Source organism: Mesocricetus auratus, unplaced genomic scaffold (genome assembly GCF_017639785.1).
Source record: "Mesocricetus auratus isolate SY011 unplaced genomic scaffold, BCM_Maur_2.0 Super-Scaffold_100014, whole genome shotgun sequence".
Classification (NCBI taxonomy): domain Eukaryota; kingdom Metazoa; phylum Chordata; class Mammalia; order Rodentia; family Cricetidae; genus Mesocricetus; species Mesocricetus auratus.
Genome location: NW_024429197.1, coordinates 61,768,547 through 61,783,053, shown reverse-complemented (window position 1 = coordinate 61,783,053; position 14,507 = coordinate 61,768,547). Strand labels below are relative to the sequence as shown.

The 14,507-nt window shown below is 39.0% G+C and overlaps 1 protein-coding gene across 50 annotated transcripts in view; it reads right to left on the bottom strand.

The window, feature by feature from the left end:
• Positions 1–14,507, bottom strand: part of Ptprd (protein tyrosine phosphatase receptor type D) — a 2,190,171-nt gene that overhangs the window by 29,644 nt on the left and 2,146,020 nt on the right. For all 50 annotated transcript variants that reach the window (XM_040757239.1, XM_040757256.1, XM_040757242.1 and 47 more), the window contains 2 exons: positions 9,815–9,934; positions 9,190–9,344 (listed from right to left, as the gene is read on the bottom strand). In XM_040757239.1, coding sequence (XP_040613173.1) covers positions 9,190–9,344; positions 9,815–9,934 — 275 coding nt within the window. The remainder of the gene's footprint in view (positions 1–9,189; positions 9,345–9,814; positions 9,935–14,507) is intronic.

The following is a 14,507-nucleotide window of genomic DNA, read 5'->3' as shown; positions in this document are numbered from 1 at the left end:
TTCCCTGCTCAATTGATTAGAATCAGAGTTAGGTAAAGACTAAAAAGGTGGGTTTTTAGGAATTCAAGGTCAGATTGAAGTTGTTTCTCCAGCAAAACAAAACTTCTTATTCATGGCTTCCATAAAATGAAGGTTCACAGCATCCAAATCATCAGTGTAGACAAGCAGTTAGACTAGTACATTTTATCCAGTTTTCCTTGTAAAGAGCATACCACTGACAAATGACTAGGCTGTTACCTATTTTCCTAAAGCAACAGAGAAGTTCTCATGAGTGACCTAACAAGACCTTGCAGTGTAGGGCATGAAATTACATTTCTTATCCTGAAAGCCAAGTCATAGAAATTTTGAGATGATGTTATTTTTATTGGGACACTGGAAACTATAGCTTTAAGATCCAGGAGCTTTTATCACTTTACATTTAAAAATTCCCTACTGTACATGAACGTCTCTTGGAAGCACTTCATTAGGGTTCCTGATCATGTGAGTCAACATATATGGGACATACTGAAACGTAACAACCCTAACTCTTAGAGTGAAATTTAAAGGCAACAACTATAATGAATCAAGGACACATGTGTTATGTATATATCCATTGTATTCATAATAGTCAATCTGAACTCGGCTATAAAAGGATTGTGTATTTGAAAACACACCAATTGGTATTTAGGGGTGAGATAGGCTCTTAAAATAAGTTTTCCCCTGAGAGTGTAAAGAGGCTTTGCCTTCTTTTCCTGTTCTTTATGATTAGAGACCAGAGTAATAGGTTCAAAATTACAGAGAGTGATGGGGATTTAGCTGAGTAGCAGAGGCACTACAGAGTGCTGGCCTGACATTCATGAGACACTGGGTTTGATATGCAGCATGGTAAAAACAAAAGAAAAACAAACAACAAATAAAATGAAATTATAGGGAGAACAAGGCCTCCTCACTCACATCCCTCCCCTCATGAAAGGAGCTTGGGAAGAGCACATATCTGAATGGAAAAAAACAAACCAAGTGCCCAGTGGTCAGGCAAGAGTCTACAGGAAGATGAAAAGGTCTTTTCTTCTGCAGTTTAACATATGTCCTATGTAAACCTTGCATTTGGGGAATTGGGGGAAGTTGATCCTCTGCTCCAGGTCTGTAAGGCAAATTCAGGATGCATTCAAGAAGGGTGCAGAGAGAAATACAAGGAGTCAGGAGGAAGCCTTCCGTGTCACAGGTCCCTCAGAAGCTGACACGTACAGGAAGAACAGTGGTTTAGTATTCTCGGGGGACCCCTCACCCTGGTATATCCTGTGTCCCAAAAGAAGCATTTGATTTTTCATTTCATGGCTTCATTATCCACTGGTCTTCAGCACAGAGCCTGCTTACATATTCAGGCTTTTTATTTCCCTTCCTTGTCTTTTTGTTTGTTTTTGAGACAGGGATTCCCTGTCTAACAGATCTGGCTGTCTTTTAACTCATGCTGTAGACCAGATGAGGTTGTCCTTGAACTCACAGAGATGTACCTGTCTCCGCCTCCCAAGTTCTGGGATTAAAGCTGTGTACCACCATGCATAACCTTTTTAAAAAAAATTATTATTACTTCTAAAGGGGTCAGAACCGACTTTTCAGTCATTTCATTCATTTCAGCAACCAGAATTCTGTGTTGAGACTATACTTTGTAAACGTGTTGGTATCTTGCTAGTGCTAGTTGTTAAGGCAAAGGGTTTAACAATACTTGCTAAGCATTCGTTTGTTTCAGTGAAAACCTTCAAGGTTGACCCATTTGGATCAGGTGGTATGAGAATGGGAAAGAAATAAAAGTGCCCCCAGAAGATGCCATGTTCAGAATCAAAGAGTTTGCAAGAACAAGAAACAAACAAACAAAAAATACGGAATCAGGATGTCTGAATGGCTGTAACTGTAACGTATCCTCAATAAAATGGGGGTGGGGGTGAGTCCTTTGCATAATGTTAAAAAGCACAGGGGCAGATTCTTATCTGTTTTTGTGTAACACAAAAATGAGGATGTGGCACTTGGCTTCCCATTGGACAATATACCACACACACGATGCTTATTTTGGTTCCAATGGAAAAATACTATTGACAAATTTCTTTCTTCCCTCCCAACTTTATTCAATAGAGGAGGTAACAACAGCATCTGTTGCACTTGGCTGGCGCCTAGGATGAGGAAATTGTGGCTAATGAGCCTCCCAGGCATATGGACACTAAAACCTCATGCTCAGGCCATGGCACAGTTAAGTTAGCACTCCAGAGGGAGTGGTAGATACACCAGGCAGTCACTGCACGTCAAAGCAAGGCTGCCAAGATAGCATTCATAGCCATTTTTAATGGCCTGGAGCAGTTTCCACAATCATGGCTCTAGGGATGATTACAAAGCGGGATGCGCTTGTCTGTCATTTCCTTTCCATCTCTTTCTGGCACGTTTCTACCATGTTTCCTTCCATAGCCATCCAGACAACCAGGTGCCCTGACCACCCAGGTGCCTAATATATTCAGCCTGTGGTCACCCATCAGCCCTTCTTCCCATTAGTCATGGTCCTGAAGACCTGTGATACTTAATTGGCTTTAATGCTTCTAAATTATACACTTCAACCATCTTAGTGTAACCTATCATAACAGCTCTCATTACACGTATGCTTTCTGGCTATTTTCTTAATGCATCTACGAAGAAGTCAAGGGACTCCTTAATCAAATTAATCTGAAAAAAAAAACTATAAAAGACTATAATGATGCTCATAGTGGACTAGTAGGGCCTTGCCCAGCCATCTATAGCTAAGCTGTTAGGTTTGCTGTCCTTTGGTTTGGAATTCTCAAATTGCAACAAACAAACAGTCCTTGCCCCCAAAACTCAAAACCAGGAAGAGAGTGAGGTGGGTGTTGATATGTCAGATTCACTGTGAATAATCACACTTCTAGGTTTTTATCGGGGGGAAAAGCCCATCAGCCCGGGAAATTCTGAATTACAAGAAGGAAAAGCTTTTTCAAATGGACTGAGAGAAGTCAAGAGTTAGTAGTACATTTTTTCCCTTCCCCACAAGGTGACATATCTGAAAAGACATCAGGCAGTAGTTAGGAAGCAAATGAAGTTGAGGTTTTTGTTGTCATTGCTTTTGTTGCCTACTGATGTCATGCCAGCAAATGAACCCTGTATTTTGGAATACGCTTAGGACTCTGCTCTCCTCACCCAAATAGGAAGGAAAGCTGTGCTACCTTAGACCGAGCAGAGTGCAGAGAGTGGTCCTGGGAGCTCAGCAGACAAAGGTCAGCAGTGTAAGACTTAAGGGCAGAAAGAACTTGATTACAAACTGCTTCACCCAGACAGCTGCAGTCTGGTTCTCTGCTGCTTACATCTGTGGAGCCTAACTTTCCAGAGCAAAAGATCGTGATGGGAGCCTTTCTGCCTTTCTGCCTCTCTGGTGCCTTCACTACCAAAACGAAGGACAGGGCTGCCCAGACTTCAGACCCTCCCAGTTGACTGCCAAGGACAGAGAGGAGCAGAAAGTCTGTGCCCCCCCACCACAGCAGCCTGCAGAGCAGTGAGACACATGCCAGGTTGTCAGCCTCCAGCCTTTAGCTGGTGTCTGCAGCCAGCAGTGGTTAACAGATAGGAATGGCTTTCATTTCAGAACGATTGCCAAGTCCTAAGGCACATAGCTGTACCAGAAACAAAAATATGGTTCTAATTTCGAAAATGTAAGTCAATACTCAAAACCAGCCCAAATCAAAACAGAAGTAAAAAAAAAGTTTCTCAAAATGACTGTAATTCTCCCAGTATCTCCTTTCAGAACTTTAAAGTACTCCGAATCTTCATGATGGAGTGACTCAGGTGATGCCTGCCTAGCTCACCAACACTATCTTTATGCACGGATGCTAAAAATCATGGACTCCATGAATACCACTGTGCACTGAGAAGAGACTTAACTGTTGATTCTTTCTTGATGGACTGACCAGCACATGGAGGGAGGGGGGAGAGCGGTACTGAGGAAGTGGGGTAGGAAGAGAGAACGACCCCCACCCCTTTCATGAAAGTTTGGACAATATAAATGAAAAGTTTTCAAGTATTTTCGGAGAAACAGTGTGAGTAAAATTCTGTCATTTGCAAATAGTGAACTGTGCAGAAATATATTCTATCTACACCAAAGGGGAGAGATTTCAGGAGTCTTGGAGTGTGGGGCAGGGATGGAGAGTACGATTATCTTTCTTTCTATTCATCATGTCCGTTATTGTTGGCTGTTTCCTACCAATGACAAAGGGGAAAGTGTCTAAGTCATATACCACATACTGCACTCCTGGGGCTTATTGTTTTGAACTCTCAAAATGCTGGCTGTCATACAAAGCATGAAGACAAAGCAATGGGACTGATGTCCTGGCAAAAAAGACTTGCATTTATCACCTACAAAGAACATGGCCCTTAAAGGAAGCCACCTTGGGGGGCCGAAGATTTATTACAGCAATTCTGCCATGGTGCAAAAAAATATTTCTGGAACTCTTCCTTGGCAGTAAAGAGCCTATTGCCTGTTCCTTTGAATTCACTAATAGTGGGACATCTTTGTCCTTAAGGGTGGCCTATTTTTTTCTTTCTGTGACACAAGGTGCCAAGAACTTGGTTTGTGTGCTAGAATACTATTGAGTGATGGGTCAAGTCTTCTTCTGACTATGCACTAGAAGGCAGATTTCTTAAGGACTTCTCCAAATATTTAGAAGGAAGATACCAGTCATGGAAATTTTTTTAGAAAGTGAAAGCTTTGGGAATTCATTCATTATCTTAACTATGGATGTGGTTTCTCAGCTAGAGGTGATTTTTCCTGGCAGAGGACATTTGGCAATATTGGAGGACATTTTTGACAAGTCATAAATGGGGAGAGATATACGACTCTCAACCAGTGGGCAAAGGAGAGGGATGTGTTGAATACCTGTCACTGTATGAGAAAGTTTTCACAACAGTCATGTGATCTAGTGTGTCAGTATTGCTGGAGTTGGGATCCCTGGTCTTACAGTAACAATTCATTCTATTGGGTGACTTTTACAGAAGTATATAATAATTATTATATCTGTAAAGTGTTACATTGTCTGCCAATCAGGATGGGTTTATATTTATCAATACAGTTGCTAAATCAGAAATTACTTAGAACTGCACTTTACTTTCCTGAAAATAAAAACTATTAAGTCAATAATTTTATGTAGTGCTAAAATGTCAATACCTGTAAACATTTAAATATGTTTTGTTTTGCTGTTGTTGTTTGATTTTTTTTTTGAGGCTATACAAGCCTGGTTGGCCTGGAAATTGCTATGGAGTCTAGGCAGGCCTCCAGTTCACAAAGATCTGTCTGCCTAATGACTGCACCACCATGCCTGCCTTACTATTTTATGTGGTAAGTATCCGGCTAATTAATGCTTACACCTACCCTCTTATTTAATTTACAAGAATACTTGGAAGAAAATACTATTGGTATTCTCATGTTGCTGCTCAGAACACACTGAAAGGTGTTCACAGAGAGCAGAAGTCTTCAAGGGATTCCCATTTAGACTTTGCTTCCAGTTGGGAACACAGTATCAGCAAATCCCTTAACTTCCCAATTCTCAATTTCCTTCCCTACCGTGCAATGGCAGTGATAACGTACAGTTGTCAGATAAAATAAATGGTGGGGACATGATCTTCAAATATTAATTCCTACACAAAAGGGAGCCTCTTGATCTTGCTGCACATCGAGGGAAAGAGGCAGTTTCTGTCACCCTCGAAGGGATAGTCACAACACAGACCTGATACACAACTCTCCCTGCTTTTACGTGGTACTAGGTATCAAACCCAGCCTTGGTTCTTACAGTCTTTTGATACAAGAAAGAAGAATTTATAGAATGTGCTTAGAGTTTTAACACAATGCTTTTATGCACATTACCATCTGAAACCTGCTTTCTTTATAAGGTCCATGAAAGCAAAGGTAGGAGGTTCAGGCTTCACGTTAAAGGTACTTAAGACTCCAGTGTGAATTTCCCTGTGTCCTTACCAGCATCATTGTGAGAATCAAACCCTTTTCAGCTTTCCATAAGAACAGATTGATGCTATAAGTCGTATTCTCTAATGTAAACCATTAAAATGTTCTCCATTACTGAGAAAAATCTGGTGACATTCAAAATAGTTAAAAAGTATTCTACTAACTATTTGGATATATGTTAACATCTGACTATTAACATTGCAGAGTTTAGCTCTCCTTGAGGTTTCATGTCTAGTCTTAAATGTGTGCACATACACATTTATAAACCAATATGTGGATAATTTAACATTGTCTTACACTTTTAAGTCACTTCATGACATTACATTCCATCATGATAATGTTCTTACTGCTGTGAATAAATAAGTCAAAATCTGTCTCTCTCCCTTCCTCCCTTTCTCCCTCCCTCCCTCCCCCCATCTCTCTCCCCCAAGCCTGGCTTACAAACATCATCTTTGTAAAATTGTTCTAATACCCTAGCACTGGAATTCTTTTCTAAAAATTGCTATAATATCTAGTTACTCAATATTCCCCCCCTTACCTGTGACCCACCCATTATCAAGCAGAACCACTGTTAAAATGTGAATTTTTTCACTACCCCCAGACTTCTCTTAGATTCTCTTCTCCTATCGCCATTTCTGTTTGTCCAGTTTGTTGGAGTTAGTCTGAGTTATCACTGCTCCTTTTGTATATAGTAAAGCACATCTGAGCATAGATTGTTTTCTATGGTGAACAGTACCACTTGGTGATTTCCTGACTATGTCTCTCTGTGTGATATTTAGTGCTTAAGGACAGGTTCAAACTAAGTTTCCTGGGTTTCATTCTAATTAAAAAAAGAATTTTTATTGAAATGGTGTTAACTTGCTGTTCATGGCACCTTCATACAAACATGCCACCACCATTTGCCATCAGCCATTTCTCTCCATCAAATACTTTAACACCTGTTTTCTTGTCACTAACAGAAATGGAAGCACATCTTTAGTAAAACAAAAAAGCTGTTTAACAAAACAATTTACATATTAGTATTTTGCAGTGGTGGGGGTGGGGTGGGGTGGGAGTGGGGGTGGGTTGAATGAGCCAGGGACAACTTTGAGGAATTAGGTCTCTCCTTCCACCTTTATGTGGGCTCTGGGGACTGAACACAGCTCACTTGCAAGAACCAGTTTGCCTGCCCCAAGATAGTGTTATATTTTAAATGCAATGCAAATCATAAAATCACAATGCTGTTGTTCAGTAAAAACTTCCTAATTGCTTCCCCTAATCTTTCTTCTCATTATTTTACATGTACAATTTACTCTCTCTTGTTTTTAATATGTGAGCTATGCATGTGGAGGGGGTGTGTGTGTTTAGGTGCATATATGTAGATGTGTGTGTGTCTGTGGAAATGTATGTATGTATGTATAGGTGTGTGTGTATGTGTGTGTGTGTGTGTGCGTGCACACGTGCATGAATGTGAGGTCTGCTTCTTTTAGACACAAGATCTAGAAAATCATCATTTCCCTTTGAGGCCAAATCTCCTGCTTCTCCATCTGAAAATATTTTGTGAACTGACCACATGATCTTTATAAGCAAGTTTAGCTTGTGCCAACTGGGGATAGCATGTAACCATTAGCTATTCAGCTATTCACAACTTATAAAAGGGTTTATACTGTGACACACAGAGCATGCTCTAAAATTAACATCAGGCCTTCACTATCTAAAACCACTTCTTCAAATAAATAAAAATGACTTAATGTTTTATAATCATGTAGAGAATGACAGCTAATGCGTAGTTCTTGGTTGCCCCTCTCCAAGGAGCTAGAACCAGATAAGAAGGCGTGGGGGTTGAGGGCAGCATTACACCTAGCTACTAGTGCTCAACTCAAGCTTGGCAGCTTCTCACTTCACTTCTTTTAAACCAGTGCAAAAGTGTTAGGAATACAAAAATGTAGTATACGGAGGGGCTTTGGAATTATAAGATTTCAGCCATAAATGCAAGTTAGTTCTATTACTGGCTTCTTATTAGGAGAAATGCTATCCCATCCTAACAGTTACCTTTGGAGGGTGGACAAGCAGGTTTGTTTTGCAGGTTTTATTCTGCTCTATTCTGCAAGTAGCTCCGTTTTGAGGGTTCATTGTATTATACTATAATATGTATCCTAAATGATGCTGTTAATTTATGGTATACATTTATTAATGTATATATAAGTATATTTATCTTTATTAATTTATGATATAAGTAGGCTCACAATGTATTTTTCTTGTCTTTTTACCATAAACTTCCACTTTAATTTGAGTCCCTTGTTCAAGAAGACATATTTGAATTAAAGAAGTATTGTGAAATTGCACGAGCATATTCACATAGTGTGACAGAACAGAATACACCAATACACCCAGTATTAGAGAACATACAGAATCTAACTAGGCACCTCGAGTATTTTATTACTAGAGATATTTGAGAGGAACTCAGACATCTGGAAGAGATAAGCTGAATATTAAAATGTATGAATACTTACACATACAGACATTGTGTGATTATATAGTAGCTTATAGTCAGTATTGAGTAAATTTATTCATTATGTGTTTCAAGAGAAATGCAGTTTATAATTTCAATGTACATAATAAAACTTATTCCAAATTTAATGTCTTTTCTCAAATCCATTGAAAAGATGAAGATGGTGTATTTTTTGGTATGTGAACTGATTTTAATATTGGATAAAATGCATCTATCTTTACACTAAAGTATCCCCCATGAATGCTTGGATGACTGTAGCATTATGTTTTCCCACATTTTCCCTGTATAATGAAAATGTTACATCAATCCAGCCCACGAGAGCCTGCTGAAAAGTTCATAAATACAATTTTAAAGAACTTTTTTTTTTCATAAAGACAGTAAAATTTAACCCTGGTGATAAGGTCAACATTTAATATTTTCTGTTTTGTTTATGGTTGTATACACACTTAGTTTTGTGTGTACTAATTATCTTTGCACCAAACAGAAAGCAGTGGTGTGGGGTGGGATGGTAGTTGGGAGGCATTATGCCTTTCTATAAAGTCTTTCTTACTGATCTTTGTACAGGGTTCAATTAGCAAGAGCCACTTGAAGATGATGTTTCCCATCTCCCAGTGTCAACAAAGTGCAAAGAGAACATTCACCGTAGAATAATTGGAACTTCTATTTCCATCCCTGCCTTTTGGCTGCAAATAAAGTAAACACTTTCAGTGGTCCTTACCTGCAGTGCACGACCATTGGCCCTGCATCAGGCGGGTTACAGGTTTTGACTCTTCGTAAGAAAGCTAGGAATGGCGTGGGGTGCTCTGGAACACCGTGATCCGGCCAGGCGGTGAACTGGAATTGTCTCACTTCCCTCTTCTCACTTGAACCATTCTGTGGCACAGGAATACTGGAATCAGATGCTGCTTTCTAATATTAGGGGGTAAGGATGAGCACCACTAAAACATGCTGTCTCAATTCTTTCCTCTTATGGGATAGCCTTTGAAGACACACTACCTGGAGACCCAAACCCTGAGCTGTCCCTAAATGATCCTCATTTGCTCAGGCAGTGAAGGTTTTCAAGTGAGAAGCACTCTGCCATCTGGCTGCAACCACCAGGAGTGCTCTTGTATGTTCATAGGAAGACTTAGCTCTTCCATTTGGGGGAAAATTTCTTCAGAGTCCAGATTTCATAGCTACTGATAAAACACTAGTCCAGGAGAAAAAAGACTGGATGATAATTCAGCAGTGATTTCATTCTTCTCTGTTGCCAGTGGGACCAAGATTTAGGTAAAGGCTTAAGGGATTTGGCTTCTTTAAATAATGGGAAGAACAGGGCAGGAGAACAAAGACGAAGAGCAAACCTTATAGAGTGCAAAGGTCCTGACACAGTACGTGGCCAGCTCCACGGTATCCAGCAGCGTCACCTGGACCAGCCCATGGGTTTCAGTGCCTCTGCTGGGCCAATACTGGTCACACTTCACCTGAAAAAAGAAGTGACACATTCAGGCCAGATGCTCATCAACTGTTCTCTTAGCTTCCCTTTGAGTTGTTGTTGAAGGAAAACAGCTTTTCTGCATTTTATTTTATGTTGATCTTATTCTGGCATGCATTCTTGTTATCCCAAAATATGCAAATGACTGCTCTGATGCCAATATAAACCACATTTTAAAAACTGGTAGGGACATTAAGCAGTAACAGATTCAATTTTCTGGGAGAAAAATAAGTTGCAGACTGTTGTTGAATAAAATAAGGAGAGAGATATTTGAAATTTTAGAGTACTTGGGGGAAACACATTTGTTATTGGGTTGACACTATGATTCACATCAGAAAGATTATACTTAGACTTTTAAACTACATGGCTAGATTGTGTTCATCTATCAAGCTTTTAAAGGCACACACTACTCCACAATGAACCCTCACAATTTACAAATATGCTTGTTTAAAGAAAACTAGAAATAATTTGAAAAATCTATCAAAGTGTAATACACAACATAATAAGTGTTATTTAAAATACAAGATAAATGGTATTTGTAGGCAAAGCAAATGAAATCTGTAGCATCTATGGGCGCAATCCATTTACTTCTTAAGTATGGTTTTGGAGGGTCATTATAGCTGTGTGGTTCAAGCAGTACAATTCATTTAAGATAAATGACCCACTGTTTCCACGTGAAGTGGAACAAGTCATGTAAGAACTAGTCAACCCCATTAGTTCAGATGTGACAAAGAATTATTCCAACTCTGCAATAAGCCTCAGATTTACGGTGTGTGTCCATTGGGCAGCAAAAAGCACAATAAAAATGACAAAGGCATTGTATTTGCTAGTGAGGTCATAGGTCAGAAAATATTTACCTGTTCTGCCACAGAGAAAAGAAAAGTGGAAATGTTAATTCACTGTAGCCAAATAAAATACCTCACCGCAGGTGAAGGAGGAATAGCGGTGCCTGTCGGAAGCACAACCTTTATTTGAAAAGGGAAGAATAGAAAGAGTTGTTTCTGATCTACACAAAGGCAATTGGCATTGCTCTCATAGATGCTAGAAGATTTTGGTCTAGTGAACAGGATCATTAGGTAATGATTTGCTTGCCAGCTTAATGAAATACTAGCAACCGTTTGTGGATGACACTGCAGTTCAGTTTGTATTGAGGCTGTGTCCTCTGGCACTCAGACCGTTTCTGCATAGATACCAGTTCTTCTAAAAAGGGACAGTTTTCATCTGTTAGATGATTTCATTGGCAAGAGGAAGGAGGAGGACACTTTAGTCTGTATTTATCTGTCTAGGATGCAGAAACGGAATTCATAAAGTCGATTCCATTACCTTTCTCTCAACCATGAGACCACAAAAAAATCACCTCTTTGGCTAAACAACCAAAACAAAAGGGGTGCAAATTCATATTAAAATGAGTTGCAATATTATTAAAATACTTTATATATTTCTACATTCACAGAATAATCTGGTGTTTTTTATTTCTATCATAGGATGAAACTCAAAGAAAAAACATGAAAGAAAGGTAGTTCTTCAAGGAAAATGTTGGTAAGCATGGGTTGACCACCTCCACATAGCCTCTGACCATTTGTTAAATTCGTATCATACCTGACAAATTTACCAAAGTACTAGTTGAAAGGAACTACACTACTGAAGGAACAATCATTCAAATGGAAGAAGCACACAAAAATAGGCCAAAGAGAATTTGTTTTTAACCATGAAAAAGACGTCAAGTTGATGTTATGCTGCAGTGTACAGAATAACTTTGAAGGTTCATACTGTGGATGTGTAGAAGTATGGTGTCGGTGTGTGGTAAGAGGCTCCACCCAAGCTCAAATGTGCAATGGCAGAAATACATTCCATTACTGGTCCTCTCTCACATACAGGAAGGCTTCCCTTTTAACTCATTCTCGGTACAGTCAGCACAGATTTCATCTGCTTTCACAGGATGAAGAGTTGGTACTTAATGATAAATAACACTTGAAGGTTTTCATCTTTATCCCTATACTACACAAATATTGTCAATTCCAATAGAGTATGCTATATGAGAAAATAGGTGTTTCAGAAAGATTTACTATTTCTTGGTTGTTTTAAGGATTTTGGGTACACCAGTAAGTTATTTTTGAAATATTTTTTATTTTTTTGTTATTATAATTGCATCATTTCTCCATTTTCTGTTCTTTCCTTCAAACTCTCCCATATATCCCTCCTTGTTCTCTCTTGAATTCAGGGTCTTTACATATGTGTGTGTATATGCATTTATATATTTTCCTAAACAATGACCTGTCTCTAAAATATGCCTACTGGTGCAACAGTGAATGAACATGTATGCTTTTTTATTTGATTTGAGGTCTACTCCATGGGATAGGATCTATATCTGAAGCTGTTAATAAAACCAAGAATATAATACTAGTTATATTATGAGCCCTAGGGAAAAAACTAATATTATTATTCTGCTAAACTAACATACCTGTAAAACAGCTCCTAACAACATATTGCTATACTCATAGATCTATGCATAGCTTAACTCTCAATGGAATGGCTTCTTAAAGTAGATAGCAATGAACACAGAAGCCCATAATTAGATAATGTGCAGTTAGTGAGAGATGTTATCCAGTCCTCTACTCAAGGCTTAGGAATATATGGAGAAGAAGAGGTGGAAAGACTATAAAAGTCAGGGGTGGTAAACAACTGCATGGAAATAACACTTTATATATACATGAGGGCTGATGGACACAGGGACGCAGCATTAGGCTCTTGCATAAGACCTTCAGAAGCTCCATCCAGACAAAATCTCAGCATGGAGAAGCAGAATGGGCACAAAACCCTCTCCTAGCCAAGAATTTATTTGACATTAATATTTGCTAAGGGGCAATAAGTATTCTCCAATGGAATGACCAATATTTCAGAGGTGGCTTCATGCTCATGAGTAGTTAGTTCTCAAACATAGAGCCCACAGTGTGTCTGTGTGTGTGTGTTGTCATGTTTCTAAGAGAGAAAAATGATACTAAGTTGAGAGGGCAGAGAGGTGGGAAAAGACTATGATCAAAATATACTGTGTATAATTTTCAAAAAACTAAATTCATTTCATGAAAAGCAGTTTTCTGCTGGTGTGGTAGTAGTAGCACATGCCTTCAATATCAGCACTCAGGGTGCAGAGGCAGACACATCTCAGTGAGTCTGAGGCCAGTCTAATCTACAAAGTGAGTACTATAACAGATAAGGTTCGACAGAGACCTACCTCAACACCCCAACTCCTGCTCCCCCCAAAAACAATTAAGACAATCACATAACAGGCACCATTGCAAAATATATACTTTCAGGCTCTAGAAAATACAGAGTAATTTTATCCAGTACAATACAAATTTTTCATCTTAGGAAACAAAAAAGGAAACACACTCTAGACCATGAAAGAGAACCATCATATTTTCTCTCACTGTGGATGTTAGCTTTGAATGTTCAAATGCGTGTATTTATTTGGAATATCCATAGAGTCAAAGAAGTAAGTACTGGATAATGGGAGTATGTGAGGGAATGCTTTAAAGAAAGGGCAGAAAAATTCAGTGGTATACAGGATTTAAGGGAAATAATGAAATAGAAAGGGTTAACTTGGGATAAGGAGGGGAGGACAGGTTATAGGAGGTAATATTGGGAGGGATAAATAACGTTAATGGCCTTTTAGAAATCATACTGAAAGACACTACTGTAGAAGTTTCCTAACACACACACACACACACACACACACACACACAAACATAAATAAAATTGAATTGCCATTTGCTGGGCTGACACTGTTCCTACTAGATACAACAGGCTAACAAATAAAAAGCCCATCTTTTGGATTTGTTGCCCAGTGAAGGTCCTTTAGACCCAGAACATTACAAGCCACTGTCAATGCTATTGATTATCCTCCAGAACTTGTGGGTAAGACCCTATTGCTGAAGATACCACATACTTGAATCATTGAGAAATCAAGCTATTATTCACTGGGAAGTTTCATCTCTACTGACTAGCTTTTATAGTACTAGAAGGTGATGTGCATGCTACCAGAGTAATCATCAGTCTTATCAAGCTGTGAACCCTGAGACCTACAGCAACGACATCACTGGTAAAATATGGTCAGTGCTGCAGTAATAGCATTAATGTTATAGGACTGGATTTAAATTCTGCTCCACAACATGAAACCCATACTTGGTACCATTATTGAGCTACAAACCTATTGATTAGACAGGTCATAGTCCTTGGTGTAGAATGTATTATTATTATTCTCGTAAGTGGACATAGTATTAATCCAGTCCCTAATGATTTATGGATTAACACATCAGAGGACCTTCTATTTGCAGTAGATGGTGATTAATACAGAGAATCCTAACTGGCCAGGATACAGAGAATATGACAGACAGAAATGCTCAGCCTTATATTTTAAATCTGTACTCTCACCCCATCATCTACATCCAAATCGCAGATATTGTCTTGAAAGAGATTTGTGGAAATACTCTAACAGCAAGGTGCAGAAGGTGACTATAAGGAAATACTGTTTTCTGATGATAACCGGGAAGCTTCACATACTA